The sequence below is a fragment of the Pantherophis guttatus genome, chromosome 8 (genome assembly GCF_059756535.1).
Source record: "Pantherophis guttatus breed Tessera chromosome 8, ASM5975653v1, whole genome shotgun sequence".
Classification (NCBI taxonomy): Eukaryota; Metazoa; Chordata; class Lepidosauria; order Squamata; family Colubridae; genus Pantherophis; species Pantherophis guttatus.
The window spans coordinates 81,238,907-81,256,435 of NC_142070.1; the positions used below are offsets into that span (position 1 = coordinate 81,238,907).

The 17,529-nt window shown below is 44.2% G+C and overlaps 1 protein-coding gene across 1 annotated transcript in view; it reads left to right on the forward strand.

Annotated features, from left to right (window-relative positions):
* Positions 1 to 17,529, forward strand: part of SEL1L3 (SEL1L family member 3) — a 36,207-nt gene that overhangs the window by 16,356 nt on the left and 2,322 nt on the right. The window contains exons 11-23 of the mRNA XM_060688876.2: positions 914 to 1,093; positions 2,873 to 2,992; positions 4,144 to 4,284; positions 6,541 to 6,603; positions 7,901 to 8,077; positions 9,025 to 9,152; positions 9,235 to 9,318; positions 10,506 to 10,596; positions 11,334 to 11,418; positions 11,656 to 11,765; positions 13,633 to 13,760; positions 16,993 to 17,095; positions 17,174 to 17,246. Coding sequence (XP_060544859.2) covers positions 914 to 1,093; positions 2,873 to 2,992; positions 4,144 to 4,284; positions 6,541 to 6,603; positions 7,901 to 8,077; positions 9,025 to 9,152; positions 9,235 to 9,318; positions 10,506 to 10,596; positions 11,334 to 11,418; positions 11,656 to 11,765; positions 13,633 to 13,760; positions 16,993 to 17,095; positions 17,174 to 17,246 — 1,483 coding nt within the window. The remainder of the gene's footprint in view (positions 1 to 913; positions 1,094 to 2,872; positions 2,993 to 4,143; positions 4,285 to 6,540; positions 6,604 to 7,900; positions 8,078 to 9,024; positions 9,153 to 9,234; positions 9,319 to 10,505; positions 10,597 to 11,333; positions 11,419 to 11,655; positions 11,766 to 13,632; positions 13,761 to 16,992; positions 17,096 to 17,173; positions 17,247 to 17,529) is intronic.

Below are 17,529 nucleotides of genomic sequence, written 5' to 3' on the forward strand. Positions count from 1 at the left end.
AAGGAGGAAAAAATGAAAAGGAAGGAAGGAGGAAAAAATGAAAAGGAAGGAAAGGAAAAAAAGGAAGGAAGGAGGGAGAGAGGGACTGAGGGAGGAAAAAAATGAAAAGGAAGGAAATGAAAAGGAAATGGAAGGAAGGAGGAAAAAATGAAAAGGAAGGAAAGAAGAAAAGGAAGGAAGGAGGGAGAGAGGGAGGGAGTGAGGGAGGAAAAAATGAAAAGGAAGGAAATGAAAAGGAAAATGAAAAGGAAGGAAGAAAGGAGGAAAAAAATGAAAAGGAAGAAAATGAAAAGGAAGGAAAGGATGCAGGAAGGAAGGAAAAATGAAAAGGAAGGAAATGAAAAGGAAAAGGAAGGAAGGAAGGAAGGAGGAAAAAAGAAAAGGAAGGAAAGGAAGAAAAGGAAGGAGGGAGGGAGGAAAAAAATGAAAAGGAAGGAAATGAAAATGAAAAGGAAGGAAGGAAGGAAGGAAGAAAAAATGAAAAAGAAGAAAATGAAAATGAAGGAAAGGAGGAAGGGAGGGAGGGAGGGAGGAAGGAAGGGAGGAAGGACGGACTAGCAATAACACTTAGATTTATATCCCGCTTCACAGTGCTTTTACAGCCTGCTCTAAGCGGTTTACAGCCTCTTACCCCAAACAATCTGGATCCTCATTTTACTGACCTCGGAAGGATGGGAAAACTGAGTCAAGTGGTTGAGAAATGCTTGAGCAAGGGACTGGACTAGAAGACCTCCAGGGTGTCTTCCATCTCCGTTCTGGCTGATTGATCGATCGACTGGGCTCCTCCTTCCACGTTTCTGAATTTGCTCTTGTTTATTTGCGATTGGCAATATGACATAATGCTACTTTTCTGGTGTTGACCCAAAGGCTTCCCCAGTGCTGATTCGATTGCCAACTGTCTCATCCTTTGCAGGGATTGCTCTACAGCTTGGTTGCAGCTCAGGAAGGGGACCGGCTGGCTTTGATGAATCTTGGCTATAAGCACTACCGAGGGATTAATAATTATCCCCAGGATCTTGAGGTCTCGTATGCTTACTATAGTGACGTGGCTCTAAAGACACCCCGTGATCAACAATCCGGAGGAGGAGATCAGGTAAAGGGATTGTCTCTGGCGGACATATTCTCCTGGCTGATTCTTTCAACGCACTGCTAAAATATAATCAAGTAATCCTCGACTTGCGACCGCAATTCAGCCCGAACTTTCTGTGGCTGAGAAATTCGTTCAGTGAGTTTCGACCCATTTTACAACCTTGCTGGCCCCAGTTGTTAAGCGAATCACCGCAGTTCTTCAGTTAATAATCTGGGGGTAAAGCGAATTTGGCTTCCCCGTTGAACTTGCCTTGTCAGAAGGATCGCAAAAGGGGATCGCCTGATGCCGTCACACTGCAACCGTCATAAGTATGAATCAGTGGCCAAGCATCTGAATTTTGTGCACATGGGGGATGCCACAACGGTCGTAAGTGTGAAAAAGGGCCGTAAATCACTTTTTTCAGTGCCGTTGTAACTTTGGACGGTCACTAAAGAGACTGTTGTAAGTGGAGACCACCTGTATTATGTTGCCTGGCTAGATGGCAGCACCAAAACATCTGCAATTGGTTTTGAAAAGCTAAGAAGGTTTGAACTTGGTTAATATTTGGATGCAAGGCTGTTTGGCAATTCCAGGGCTTTAGGCTAGACTGAAAAGTCAAACATATCCATAACAATCCACTATTAATGTCAAGGAAATAATCCCTCCCTCCCCTCTCTCCCTCTCCCCCACTCATCTCTCATCTCTCTTTCTCTCTCTCTCATATCTCTCATCGTTCTATTTTTCTATTTGTCTCTCTCGGTATCCTCTCTCTCTCTCATCTCTCTCTCTCTCAGCTATCTATCTCTGTATCATTCTCACTCTCTCTCTCTTTCTTTCTCTCTGTATCTCTCTATATCTCAGTATCTCTTATCTCTCTCTCTCTCTCTCTCTTTGTATCCTCTCTCTCTCATCTCTCTCTCTCTCTCTGTCTATTATTTATCTATCTCTGTATCATTCTTATCTCTTTATCTTTCTATTTTTCTATTTCTCTCTCTCTGTATCCTCTCTCTCATCTCTCTCTCTCATCTCTCTATCTCTGTATCATTCTCTCTCATCTCTCTCTCTCTGTATCTCTCTCTCTCTCTCTCTCTCTCTCTGTATCCTCTCTCATCTCTCATTCTCTCTCTCTCTCATTATCTCTATCTTTGTATCATTCTCTCATCTCTCTCTCTTTCTCTCTCCTATCTATCTATCTATCTATCTATCTATCTATCTATCTATCTTTCTCTGTATCATCTCTATCACTTATCTCTCTCTCCCTCTCCCCATTCTCTCCCCCTGTCTCTCTGTCTCTCTCTGTCTCTCTCTGTATCTCTCTCTCTGTATCCTCTCTCATCTCTCATTCTCTCTCTCTCTCTCATTATCTCTATCTTTGTATCATTCTCTCATCTCTCTCTCTTTCTCTCTCCTATCTATCTATCTATCTATCTATCTATCTATCTATCTATCTCTGTATCATCTCTATCACTTATCTCTCTCTCCCTCTCTCTCCCTCTCCCCCTTTTCTCCCCCTGTCTCTCTGTCTCTCTCTGTCCCTCTCTGTCTCTCTCTTCCCTAAACCCCTGGAATTGCTAAACAGCCTCCCATCCAAACACTAACCGAGTATTCATATGGGAAGCCACATGCTGAAGCTCAAAAGGGAGGACATTGGAAGTCTCATGGCAGCACTTCTTCTGGGTTGGGACCTGTCTCATTTCCTCCGGAGTTTGCAGAACGAGTAGCTTCAACTTCCGTAGAAAGAAGGATATTTTGCCGCGACGGGTTTACGGTGTTTTCTCTCTCTCTTCCTCCTTTGTTTTTCAGGCCTTGGTTGAAGCAATCAGGCTTCAGGACGGCGACTTATTAAAAGCCTTGACCAAAGAAAATGGGGATATTTTTATGTGGTTGAAACATGAAGCAGTCAGAGGAGATTCGGCCGCACAGGTAAAACGAAGTCTGTACCTTAAAACAAAACAAAAAAAGATATATATATTTTTCTGTATTGAGCTGAATTAAACGGTACTTACTTTCACTCGCCGAAATTGAGTGAACGTAGGACTGAAACAAGAAGATGCTTCCCGGGGTACAGCAGCTGCCAAAAAAGCCAACACAGTTATAGACTGGCTAAAACAGAGGGATAGAATCAAGATCACATAAAGTGTTAATACCACTTTATAATGCCTTGGTAAGGCCTCACTTGGAATACATCATCCAGTTTTGGTCACCATGATATAAAAAAAAAGATGTGGAGACTCTGGAAAGAGTGCAGAGAAGAGCAACAAAGATGATTAGGGGACTGGACAAGAGGGAGTCAACCTATTCTTCAAAGCCCCTGAAGGCAGGACAAGAAGCAACGGATGGAAACTAATCAAGGACTCTTAACTTTCGGGCCAAAATTTATATATATTTTTAAATGTTTTAATATTTGTATTTTATGTTTTTTATCTTGGCTGTACACCGCCCTGAGTCCTCAGGGAGAAGGGCGGTATATAAATTGGAAATTAAATTAAATTAAATTAAATTAAAGGAGAGAAGCAACCTAGAACTAAAAAGAAATTTCCAGACAGTTAGAACAATTAACCAGTGGAACAACTTGCCTCCAGAAGTTGTAAATGCTCCAACACTGGAGATTTTCAAGAAGAGGTTGGACAACCATTTGTCTGAAATGGTGTAAGGTTTCCTGCCTGAGCAAAGGATTGGACTAGAAGACCTCCAAAGTCCCTTCCAACTCTGTTCTTCTGTTATTTGGGCTCCAGTGTGGTCGTAAGTAGAAGGATTACCTGTACATTGGTAGAATCCATAACCGATTTATACATTTCTGTAATGGTAGGTGGAAATGAACTTGGAAGACTGAAGGGAGGACTGTGAAGTGGACAACCGGCTGTGTGAAAGATGTCTCAGCCAAAGAATGAGGGGAGAAGACTCTCCCTAGTTTTCCAGAGATTAAAAGAAAAAGGAGGGGAAAAATATTTTGGCTTTTGAACTTCTGTGAATATAACCTTGTAATAAAGATAGAACTAAGTTGCTGCTGGTACTGGGTTTTTTTCCGGTCTACCTTTGCAGGGCTAATATTGGAACATTTTGTCTTGCTTTAGCAACGCCTGGGACAAATGCTTTTCTGGGGCCAGCAAGGAGTAGAAAAAAATCTAAAGAAAGCTGTAGAATGGTATGCAAAGGGCGCTTTAGAAAACAAAGACCCCGTTTCTTTATTCGACTATTCCATTGTGTTATTCAAGGTAAGTGTTAATTTTTTAAAAAAAAATTAATATTTTCCTATTCTTTTTAAATTGTGTAATGTTATTACGAGGAAGGTGGGAATGAGGGGAAGGAAGGAAACAAAAAGGAAGTAAGGGTAAACAGGAAGGAAGGAAGGAAGGAAGGAAGGGTAAACAACAAGAAGAAAGGGTAAACAAGAAGGAAAGAAGGGTAAACAAGAGGAAGGAAGGGTAAACAAGAAGGAAAGAAGGGTAAACAAGAAGAAGGAAGGGTAAACAAGAGGAAGGAAAGAAGGAAGGGTAAACAAGAAGAAGAAAGGGTAAACGAGGAAGAAAGGGTAAACAAGAAGGAAAGAAGGGTAAACAAGAAGGAAAGAAGGGTAAACGAGGAAGGAAGGGTAAACAAGAGGAAGGAAAGAAAGAAGGGTAAACAAGAAGAAGAAAGGGTAAACAAGAGGAAGAAAGGGTAAACAAGAAGGAAAGAAGGGTAAACAAGAGGAAGGAAGGAAGGGTAAACAAGAGGAAGGAAAGAAGGAAGGATAAACAAGAGAAAGGAAGGAAGGGTAAACAAGAGGAAGGAAGGAAGGTTAAACAAGAGGAAGAAAGGGTAAACAAGAAGGAAAGAAGGGTAAACAAGAGGAAAGAAGGAAGGGTAAATAAGAGGAAGGAAAGAAGGAAGGATAAACAAGAGGAAGGAAGGAAGGAAGGAAGGAAGGGTAAATAAGAAGGAAGGAAGGAAGGAGAGAGGGAAGGAAAGGAAGGAAAGAAGGAAGGAAAAGAGGGAAGAAAGGAATAGAGGGAAGGAGAAAGGAAGATAAGATTGAAGGAAGTAAGGAAAGAAGGAAGGAAAATAGGGAGGAAGGAAAGAAGGAGGGAAAAAGACGGAGGGAGGGAGGAAGGAAGTAAAAGAGGGGAGGGAGGGAGGAAGGATGGAAGGCAAGTATTCACTGACATGGGGATCATTTTTGTATATCTCTACGTGTTTCCCTTTTCTTCTTTATCCTATAACTGCTATTCTAATAGCAAATCCTTCATAAAAGTTATTGCATGACATTCTTGATTCAATGATCTTTCCATTGAGATATAATTTTATGGCACTACTCCAAAAAAAAAAAAAAAAGTGGTGTTATTAGCTCGTTTTAGAAAAATACACTTTTCCCCAAAAGGTTTCCACAATTTTGGCCACTACTGTATTTTGAGGTTCTGTGCTCCATCACTCAAAAATGACTTAGTTATCCAAAGAATTGAAGTAAGCTGTATTAGCTATTCAGCAAAACCAGTGCAAAACTTAACATTCTCCTGCAGGATGAACTGCGGTTAAATGGGAAGAGATGTCCCTTTCCCTTCAAAGTCGGTCCTACTGCATTTCTCTTCCAGGTAGTTGTTCTGTCCCCGTCCCACACGCACACACACCAACAGACATTCAAGAGTTAAAGACCAAACCAGCCAGCAAAATCCTTTTCCTTATGTTAACGGAACTTGGCAACAACCTAGTGGCTGCCTGCCAAGAGTTTATTACTTACGAAGAGGAGAGATAACTTCTCCCCACTTCTGGTACATCAAAGGAAACAGCTCAATAATTACAGAGTCAATCAAGTCCAGAGATAATCCAGCAAAGTCTATAGCAAAAGTCCGGCAATGCAGAATGGCGTGGAAGCTTTCAGCTTTGTTTGTCACAAGGTTTGACTGACCACCACGCTCCCTTTTATATCCTGTGGGGTGTGGTCCAGTGACTCAGCCTAATCTTGGGCACGCCTTTTCTTCTGTTGTGCATGCTTATCTCTGCGACGCTGGCGTGGATCCAGCCAAGACTCATCTCCCTCATCACTGTCCATCTGTGGCTGCGTGGACGTGCTTGGCCCCGGCCCTATCTCTTGCCCTTCGGCGGACCCCGAAGGCATTGCCAGAGAGGAGGGTCCTGGAGAGGGAGGCCTTGCCAACTCCTCTCCTTCACTCTCGGAGTCCTCTCCTGCCGATGACACAGGCTCAGGTAACGGAGCCACAACAGTAGTCCTCGCCTTACAACTACAACTGAGCCCAAAATTTCTGTTGTTAAGCGAGACACTCGTTAAGCGAGTTTTGCCCCTCACCCTTTTACGAACTTTCTCGCTGCAGATGTTAAGGGAATTGCTCAAGTTAGTAACACAATTGAATCTGGCTTCCTCCTTGACTTTGCCTATCAGAAGGTCGCAAAAGAGGGTTCTATATGAAAAAAAAACAAAAGAGGCTTAAGACATTTGGAAATTATTGTTTTTTTTTTTCTCTCTCGTCGTTTAGGGCCAAGGAGTGAAAAGGAACAGGCGCCTTGCTTTCCAGCTGATGAAAAAAGCCTCTTCAAAGGTAGAATCTTCTAGACACAAGATCAGTTTTTCCGGCCTATGTGTAACACCTTGCTTTTCTCCCCATTAAATTTCGTTTTTTGCACACTAACCTGCGTGGGGACCAGGGGTGGGCTTCCAAAATTTTAGCAAGGGGTTCTCTGCCTGGTTGCTGGGTGGGCATGGCTATGGTGGGCGTGGCCTAGTTGGCCTCCTGCACCACGGCGTTTTTGCCCTCCCCAGGCTCCGGGGGCTTTCCTTGAGCCTCCGAGAGGGCGAAAACAGCCTCTCAAGGCTCCGGAGGCCCTCTGGAGGCTGGAAACGGAGGCCGGACGTTTCTGCCCTTCCCGAACTTCTGGTAGGTCTGTTTTTCACCCTCCCCAAGCCTCCACATGGGCCCTGCACTTACCTGCATCCAAAATGGGCCGTGTGGGGACTCCTGAGACGGGGCAGCCAGGAGTGGGATTTGGGGGTTCTCCCAACTGCACAGAATCTTAGCTAGAGGTTCTCCCGAACCCCTGCGAACCCAGAACAGCCTACCCCTCCTGGGGATGCGGTGGCTCAGTGGCTAAGATGCTGAACTTGTCGATTAGAAGGTCGGCAGTTCAGCGGTTCGAATCCCTAGCGCCGCATAACTGAGTGAGCTCCCATGACTTGTCCCAGCTTCTGCCAACCTAGCAGTTCGAAAGCACATAAAAAAAAAAACCGCAAGTAGAAAAATAGGGACCACCTTTGGTGGGAAGGGAACAGCGTTCTGTGCGCTTTTGGCATTGAGTCATGCCGGCCACATGACCACGGAGATGTCTTCGGATAGCGCTGGCTCTTTGGCTTTGAAACAGAGATGAGCACCGCCCCCTAGAGTCAGGAACGACTAGCACATATGTGCGAGGGGAACCTTTATCTTTACCTAACCCAGGGGTCTGCAACCTTAAACACTCAAAGAGCCATTTGGACTCATTTCCCACAGAAAAGAAAACACCGGGAGCCACAAAACCTTCCCGTGCCTGACTATTCCTTGAGCGGCCACAAAACTAGCATATGTAGTTGAATTAAATGTTCTGTTTTCTTCTGAAACTTTTCTTTTCTTGGATTTATCCATGGTTGGCCTACCGGGGGTTGAAAAGCTCAATAAATCACGTGCCGGTGGGTGTCACACATTGGCGGCTGTGACGCATATTTTGAGCGACAGGGAGCCGCAGCAGTGGGGTGAAAGAGCCACATGCGACTCCAGAGCCACAGGTTGCTGACCCCTGACCTAACCTGCGTGGCACTTTGTCCATTACATCTTTTCTTGATTTTTTTCCCCCCTCTCCTAACAGGGATTCCCCCAGGCAGTCAACGGCCTTGGCTGGTATTATCACAACTTTAAAAGAGATTATGTCAAAGCAGCCAAATACTGGCTAAAAGCCGAAGCTATGGGTAGCCCAGAGGCCACCTTCAACCTTGGGGTTTTGCATTTAGATGGACTATATCCAGGAGTCACGGGTAGAAATCGGGTAAGTGTGAACTTTTCGTTGTCCCGTAAAACAACGGTCCCCTAAACCTTTGGGCCTCCGAGACCTTCACCTTCTGACAAGCAAAGTCAACGGGGAAGTGTTCTGCCCCAGCTACAGACCCCAAAGAACGCAGCACACGCAAAGTTTGTACAAAACTTAATTTACTAAAATAACTCAGTCTTTTTCAAAACAAAGGCTGTTAATAAACTTTCTTAACAGCCTACAAGAATCCTAAGATAAGGTAATCACAGTCTTACTAGGGTTGGCAGAAAACCCAGAGGCAATTTTGCAGGGAATCCAGACGCGAAGGAGAGTGAACTAAAGTTGTTCCCTACAACTTGCTGCAATCGGCGTTCTTCCTTAAATAGGCTAAGGGAGTGGCCAATTAGCCCCAAGCCTTACTCTCGAGGAGACCTCCTCCTGAGGAGCCACTCCTGCTTTTTGGCAGCTCTGCGCGCCCGTCCATTGAGAAGAGGCTCCTCCTCTTCGTCCTCTTCACTTAAGGGAGCTTCTGGAGGTTCTGAAGGCCCTGGATGAATCCCGGCCTCTGGCACCACATCTTCTCCAGCCTCCTCATTGTCCGACTCGAGTGCCAGCTGCACAGGCTGCTGGCGCAGCACCACACCAGCCTCCTCGCTGTCGGAATCAGCTACTAGCTGCACAGGCCGCTGGCGGGCCACAACAGGAAGCCAGACACACTTAACAACCGTGTGACTAACTATTGCAGTTATAAAACGGGACAAAATTGACTTAACAAATGCCTCACTTAACAACGGAAATTTTGGGTTCAATTATGGTCGCGATTCGAGGATTTACCTGCACTTAAATGTGTTTCATGGCAGCTAGTAACCTGCGTTAAACTATTTTGTTTTTTTTTCTTAAACAATGTAGATGGAAGTTATGCATACCTGTGCAACATCGTTTATTTTTTTCCCCTTCTTTGGCAGACGATGGCTGCTGGCTATTTCTATAAAGCTGCAGAAAAAGGTCATATGGAAGGGACTTTACACTGCTCCCAGTTTTACATTACAGGAAATCTACCAAGTTTTCCCAGGGATCCGGAAAAGGCAGTGCTGTAAGTAAAGAGAAAGGAGAAACGATTCAGCCATAACGGTGCTTCTCTCTCTTTTTTTTAATGTTACTCCTTTCATTTGCAGCTGGGCAAAATACGTGGCAGAAAAGAATGGCCATTTAGGCCACGTCATCCAAAAAGCACTCAAAGCATATCTGGAGTTGTCTTGGTAAGTTTGTTGTGGATTTTTACACCTGTAAAAATATGTTGTTGTTTTTTTACGGTAATTAATATTGCGAGTGATGTCCTCAGGTCCTCATCTTACAGGTAGTTTTCAACTTACAACAGTTCGTTTAGTAACCATTCGGGGTCACAACGGCACTGAACAAAAGTGACTTATGGCCATTTTTCACACTTAACGACTGTTGCGGCATCCCCAGGATCACATGATCAAAAATCCAGATGCTCGACAACTGATTCATATTTATGACGGTTGCAGTGTCCCGGGCAGGGGTGGGGCTGCTGGGGGTTCACAGAGGTTTGGGAGAACCTCTAGCTAAGATTCTGTGCAGTTCGGAGAACCCCCAAATCCCACTCCTGGATGGCCCCGCCCTGCCCACTCTTCCCCTCCCAGGAGTCCCCACGCGGCCCGTTTTGGATGCAGGTAAATGCAGGGCGCACGCGGAGGCTCTGGGAGGGTGAAAAATGGGCCTACCGTAAGTTCGGGAAGGCTGGAAATGGGCAGCCTCCAGAGAGCCTCTGGAGTCTGGGGAGGCTGTTTTTGCCCCCCCCCCCTCCGGAGGCTCGAGGAAAGCCTCTGGAGCCCGGGGAGGGCAAAAAGCCCCCCACCCCCGTGGTGCAGGAGGCTGACTAGGCCACGCCCACCATGGCCAAACCCACCCAGCACCCAGGCAGAGAACCCCTGGTCCCGGGGTCATGTGATCCTTTTTTGGCAACCTTCCGACAAGCAAAATCACCGGGGAAGCCAGATTCACCGAACGGCCATGTCGCTAACTGAACAACTGCATCGATTCGCTTAACAACGGTGGCAAGAAAGGCCGTAAAATGAGGCAACATTCACTTAACAAATGTCTCAGTAACATAAATTTTGGGTTCAATTGTGGTCCTAAGTCCAGGACTACAGTAGTCCTGTAGTATGTATTAATTTAAAGCTGCAATTTTCATCTTTTTTTAAAAAAAATAATAATTTCTGGGCTTTGCCGTAGCCAAGTGACTTCCTCGGTACCTCTGGAAATGCTTTTAAAGCTCACTCATTTCAACCCTGTGAAGATTTTCTGATTCTCTGGGCTGTTTTGATGGAAAGGCAATATTTCCAACATTTTCTGAAGTTTCTTTATTTTAGTTTAATTGGGCTTTTGTTTGTTTGTTTGTTTTTGCTCTTCTCTTTCATTTTAGGAATGAAGCTCTACTGTATTATGTCCTTTCTGCAGAGACAGGAATTGAGGTATCACAGACAAATTTAGCACATCTCTGTGAAGAGAAGCCGGTGAGTAATTTTTCCCATTTTCTCCTTCTTCCTCCTTACTCCTCCTCCTCCTCCTCCTCCTCCTCTTTCCCCTTCCTCCTCCCTCTTTCTCCTTCCTCCTCCCTCTTCCTCCTCCTCCTCTTCTTCCTCCTTTCTTCTCCTTTCTCTTCTTCCTCCTTCCTCCTCCCTCTTTCTCCTTCTTCCTCCTTTCTTCTCCTCCTTTCTCCTCCTCCTCTTTCTCCTTTTCTTCTTCCTCCTTCCTCCTCTTTCTCCTTCTTCCTCCTTTCTTCTCCTTTCTCCTCCTCCTCTTTCTCCTTTTCTCCTTCCTCCTTCCTCCTCTTTCTCCTTCTTCCTCCTTTTTTCTCCTCCTTTCTCCTCCTCCTCCTTTCTCCTCCTTCTCTTCCTCCTCCTCCTTCTTCCTCTCCTCCTCCTCTTTCTCCTTTTTTCCTTTCTCTTCCTCCTCCTTCCTCCTCCCTCTTTCTCCTTCTTCCTCCTTTCTTCTCCTCCTTTCTCTTCCTCCTCCTCCTCCTTTCTCCTCCTTCTCTTTTCTTTCTCCTCCTCCTCCTCCTCTTCCTCTTCCTTCTCCTCTTCCTCCTTCTCTTTCACCTTTATCTTCTTTCTCCTCCTTCTTCTCTTTCTCCTCCTCCTCCTCCTCCTCCTCTTTCTTCTTACTCCTCCTCCTCTTCCTCCTTCTCTTTCACCTTTTTCTTTCTCCTCCTCCTTTCTCCTAAATCATTTTTTCCCATTATACTTCCCAGAACTTGACAAAAAGATACTTCGCCGCTGACTGCGTTTGGAAGTACTATAATTTGTCCGTTTCTCAAAGCAACGCTCCCTCATTCGGTATGTATACCAGCAGATTACAAAATGATGCCCTGTGAGTATTGGGGAGTCATGGAATATAATCCGGGGGTTGGTGGAGTTTGTGCATCACCCAGCATTGAATAAGAAGCAGTAACCGATTAAAAGCATTTGGTGCTGAAGTTCCAGGCATCCGTTTTTAAATCCTAATCTGTTAAATTAAATATAACAAGCAAAAGCACACTTCCCAAGCTTTAACACGGGTCTTTCTTTCCGCAGCTTACTTGAAAGTAGGAGATTTTTACTACTATGGCTATCAGAACCAGAGCAGGAGCTTGGATATGTCAGCCCGTATGTATGCACAAGCAGCATTGAGGGAAGATGCACAGGTGAGTAGCAGGTGGCCAGCATATCAAATATGAAATCTTCCAAAACGACATAAGACTCTGTTCAAGCTTGCCCTCTACGGCAGGGGTCCCCAACCTTTCGGACCTCAGGGACCACTAAATTCATAATTTTAAATCCCGCGGACCACGAATATGATCTGCCTAATGACTGGCTAGGTGGGAGTGGCTAGGTGGTCATGTGACTGGGTGGGCGTGGCCAACTCGATGTCACTCGCGTCGAGGGGCGCCTCGCCGGCCTCTACTCGCCCCTCCCTTCCCAGCTACTCCTCGCCTGCCCGCCCGGGCTCCTTAGGGCCCCGACAGGAAGCCGTTGTTGGAGCTAAGCAGCCGCCACGAGAAAGAGTCGGCAAAGCAGCTGGCTCAGTTCAAATTGTTTTATAAATAAATAAATAAATAAATAAATAATTTTATTTCTATACCGCCCTTCTCCCGAAGGACTCAGGGCGGTGTACAGCCAATTTAAAAACACAACACACAACAATAATTAAAAATTAAAATAATTACATAGATTTGGCCGATTTAAAACCCCAAACATTTAAAATACCCCAATTAAAATTATTAAGTTGATAGCCCTGCCTGGCGGAACAACAGGGTCTTCAGTGCGCAACGAAACACTCGGAGGTCGGAGATCTTGCGTATTTCCGGGGGCAGTTCATTCCACAGGGCTGGGGTTATCTTATCATTGATTTTTTTTAAATTTTTTTTAATTAATAATACAATTAAAAACATTGGACACGGTGTGACTTTTCCAGTTTAGACATTTCCGTCAAGTTTTGACCTTGCAACGAATACAGTTCCTTTTTGCTATATAAGTATATGCCATCTATCACAATTCAAACGCGTAAATTCTTTCATCTATAAAAGTTACATCAATACCAATTTCTTTTCTTATCTATCGCGGAAAACTAACATGAGTTTTCCTCCTGTTTTATCTTATAATTCATGATGACTGTGTTTTATGATTGAGTGGTGCGGTGGCCTAGAGAGGTGGAGCTCTCTCCTCACAATCAGGAGGCTGGGAGTTCGATCCTAGGTAGAGGCCGATATTTTGCTCTCTGGGCACGTTGAAATTATATCGGCTGAATATAACTCCGCATTGGCGACAGGAAGGGCAGCCGGCCAGTAAACACTCAGTAAACATTCAGTTGCCCAGACTCCATCCCGTAAGGAATTATGGGATCATTAAAGAGACGATGATGATTGTATTTTATGATTAGGATCGTGATTTATCACTTGGTGCTTGTATGTACCCTGAGAGCTTTTGCACCAAAGACACATTCCTTGTGTGTCCAATCACACTTGGCCAATAAAGAATTCTATTCTATTCTATTCTATTCTATTCTATTCTATTCTATTCTATTCTATTCTATTCTATTCTATTCTATTCTATTCTATTCTACTCTACTCTACTCTACTCTACCCTACTCTACTCTACTCTACTCTATTCTACTCTTTATTCCAATATTCTATTCTGTTCTGTTCTGTTCTGTTCTACTCTACTCTACTCTACTCTACTCTACTCTACTCTACTCTACTCTACTCTACTCTACTCTTTAGTCCAGTATTCCATTCTATTCTATTCTATTCTGTTCTGTTCTGTTCTGTTCTGTTCTGTTCTATTCTATTCTATTCTATTCTATTCTATTCTATTCTATTCTATTCTATTCTATTCTATTCTACTCTACTCTACTCTACTCTACTCTACTCTACTCTACTCTACTCTACTCTACTCTACTCTACTCTACTCTATTCTATTCTATTCTATTCTATTCTATTCTATTCTATTCTATTCTCTGCAGGAATCTTCCCAGCAAGATTGTCCAATCAACCATCATTTTATCTCTTCCAGGGATTCTTTAATTTGGCTCTTCTGCTGGAAGAAGGTTATTCTATCCCAAGCTACATTTTAGATCGTTTAGAAATTGACAGCAGTGTCCACTCCAGAAATATGTCCCTTCGTCAAGAGCTTTATGAAAGGTAGGCCCGTTCTTCTTTTTCTTTCTTTCTTTCTTTTTTTTTTTTTGACAGATACTGAAGTCAGAGTTGAGAGTGGTGTCCGTAGAAAATTAGCACAAATGAGTTGTGGGAATGAAGCCTTCAACCTAGTGCCTGACTAGGTGGCTCAGTGGCTAAGACACTGAGCTTGTCGATCTGAAAGGTCGGCAGTTCGGCGGTTCGAATCCCTAGTATAGATCTCCTTCATGAGCAGGGGGTTGGACTAGATCTGTGAGGGCGAGCCTATGGCATGCGTGCCACAGGTGGCCAGAGGTGGCACGCATAGCCATATCGGTGGGCACCTGAGCTCAGCTCTGGAGCTCAGCTCCGGTGTGCATGTGCATGTTGGCCAGCTAATTTTCGGGCCTTTTGAGCCCACCAGAAGTAGGGAAACAGGCTGTTTCCTGCCTCCAGAGGGCCTTGGGGGTGGTGGTGGGGAAGGCCCATTCATTCATTCATTCATTCATTCATTCATTCATTCATTATTTATTTATTTATTTATTTATTTATTTATTTATTTATTTATTTATTTATTTATTTATTATCAAATTTTGTCTCTCCCCAGGCTCCAGAGCCTTTCTAGGAGTCTAGGGAGGGCGAAAATGGCCTTTCCCCCGGAGGCCCCCCGGAGGCTGGAAACGGCCCATTTGCCAACTTCTGATGGGCCTGGAAGGCCCTTTTTTTGCTCTCCCCAGGCTCCAGAGCCTTTCTAGGAGTCTGGGGAGGGTGAAAACAGCCTTCCCCACCCTCCTGGAGGCCCCCCGGAGGACTTCTGGAGGCCAAAAACAGCCCGTTTGCCAATTTCCAGTTCTAACTGTCAGGAAGTTTTTCCTTAGTTCTAGGTTGCTTCTCTGCTTGATGAGTTTCCACCCGTTTCTTCTTGTCCTGCCTTCAGGGGCTTTGGGGAATAGGTTGACCCCCCCCCCTTCTTTGTGGCAGCCCCTTAAATAGTGGCGATCAAGGGAGAAACCATCTATGCTCACAGTCCTTAATGCAGCCATTTTTAAGGACACAAAAATCAAACCTCGTTTCTTAACCATTTGGAATTGTATTTATTGCTTTGGAAATATTAAAACAGAGAGTATTACTGCAATCACTCAGCGAGTGGTTTTCTTGGGAAAAAAGAATTTTAAATATGATTTTTAAAATTGGGGGAAAACATGACTTTTTAAAACAAACGGCAAAAGCGTGCTTAAGAATACAGATTTTGGGCCGTGGACCACGAATCAAGGGGGCTAGAATTATAGTTTTAAATTAATTAGATTAATTAATTAATGCCTCCTTTGGCAAACTGGCTGGTTTGTTTAAGTGAAAAAAGAAATAGAACGGGACTTTGAGGATTGGAGACTAGAGGGAGCTAGAGGATAATAAAGAATATAATTGAACGAAGAATGGCGCAAAATATTGAACAGCGAGTTTTCTATGGGTAGTTTTGAAAACCAGCCTTCAAAACTATACGACATAATGGATAGATGGAGGGTTAAGGAAATTGCAGAAGAGGAATAAGATATTCCGGATAAGTTTGGAAATTAATTTGAAAGTGGATAAAAGTATGACAAAGCCATGAGAAGGATATGGAAAAAGATCTCTTGGACCTACAAACAAACCAGTCTGCGGTTTTCTTGCCTAAAGGAGATATACCACTACTAAATAAGAAAAATAACAGGTAAAGGTAAAGGTTCCCCTCGCACATGTGTGCTAGCCGTTCCTGACTCTAGGGGGCGGTGCTCCTCCCTGTTTCAAAGCCGAAGAGCCAGCGCTGTCCGAAGACGTCTCCATGGTCATGTGTCCGGCATGACTCAACGCCAAAGGTACACGGAACGCTGTTATCTTCCCACCAAAGGTGGTCCCTATTTTTCTACTTGCGTTTTGTGACTCCCGGTGTTTTCTTTTCTGTGGGAAACAGGTCCAAATGGCTCTTTGAGTGTTTAAGGTTTAAGTGTTTAATGGAACTCACCCCGTTAGGTGGCACTCGGGATTCGAACCGCTGAACTGCCGACCTTTCGATCGACAAGCTCCGCGTCTTAGCCAAAAGATATGGATAACTTTTTTCTTATTGGAAGTACAAATGAGATCTTAGTGTTCTCATGGATAAAAAATAAAGAAGATGTCAAGAAACCAAATTCTGGGGCTTCATTTGAAGGACTTAAAACTCTAGATAGTTAAAAGTAGAGGGAAGACATACAGGTGTCACTTATTCCATCAAGGTTAAGATAGTTAAATCTGGTAACCCTTACTGGACTTCTGATGCTGAAGAACAGATTTTGGATTTTGTTTTTAGTTAAGAGATGAGATACGGGGGTGAAGAGAGCATAGATTGTATCTTAAGAGATGATGATACATTACTAAAATTGTACTTGTTGTAATGAAGAGGGAAGAGATTTGTTTCTTTCTTTTTCTTTTTCTTTCTCTCCTCTCTTTGTCTCTTCTCTTGTCTCCTCTCTTCTCCTCTTTGTCTCTTCTCTTCCTTCCTTCTTCTCTTGCTACATTCTTTCCTTCCCTTCCATTCATTTCTCTCTTCTCTTCTCTTCTCTTCTCTTCTCTTCTCTTCTCTTCTCTTCTCTTCTCTTCTCTTCTCTTCTCTTCTCCCCTCCCCTCCCCTTCCCTTCCCTTCCCTTCCCTTCATTTCTCTCTTCTCTTCTCTTCTCTTCTCTTCTCTTCTCTTCTCTTCTCTTCTCTTCTCTTCTCTTCTCTTCTCTTCTCCCCTCCCCTCCCCTCCCCTCCCCTCCCCTTCCCTTCCCTTCCATTCATTTCTCTCTTCTCTTCTCTTCTCTTCTCTTCTCTTCTCTTCTCTTCTCTTCTCTTTTCTTCTTCTCTCCTCTCTTCTCTCCCCTTCCCTCCTCTCCCCTCCCCTCCCCTACTCTACTCTACTCTTCTCTTCTCTTTGTGTCTTCTCTTCCCTTCCCTTCTCTCTTTCCACTCTTCTTCCTTCTGTATTTCTCTCCTCTCTCTCCTCTCCTTCCCTTCCTTCCCTATTTAGTATCCTATCCTCTGACTGAATGTTGCATCTTATGACTTACAATGATTGTCTTTTATTGTTATGATCGTGATTTATCCCTTGTTGCTTGCATGTACACTGAGAGCTTCTACACCGGAGACAAATTCCTTGTGTTTGTGTCCAATCACACTTGGCCCATAAAGAATTCTACAAGGCCTAAATCTTACAAATTACTGAACTTTTTAAAAAAATACGTTACATAATGTTCTTCCACAGATGCTGGAATTACAGCAATCAAGACTCTGTCAGCCCATGCATGTTGGCCTTGCTTTATCTACGGCTGAGGATTTTGTCCGACAACATTTTCCATTCCAATCCGGTGAGTACTCATCTGTTGCCCTTTTGAGTAAATGCTGGAGATTTTGTGGCTCTAATACCAACTTCTGCTTTGTTGCAGATCTATTATTTGGGCTACTTAGCTCCCTATTTGTTGGTTGCTTTCATCCTTTGGCGTTTCTGGTCTCTTGCAGGTAATTATTTACAATAGAAAGAGCAATAGTATTTAAACTTATATACCGCTTCACGGTACTTTCCAGCCCTCTCTATCTGTCTCTCTTGAAAGGACGGTTGGAATCAGTGGTGGGTTCCTCCCGGTTCGGCCCGGTTCGGCCGAACCGGTAGCGGTGACGATATGACGTCACTGAACTGGTTCTCTTTGTTCGGGAGCTGGGCCCTCCCGCCACCCCCCCCGTGTTATTCTTACCTTTTATTTGCCCCCGCCCCCAATCTATTTGCTGCCTCCCGAGTCCCAGC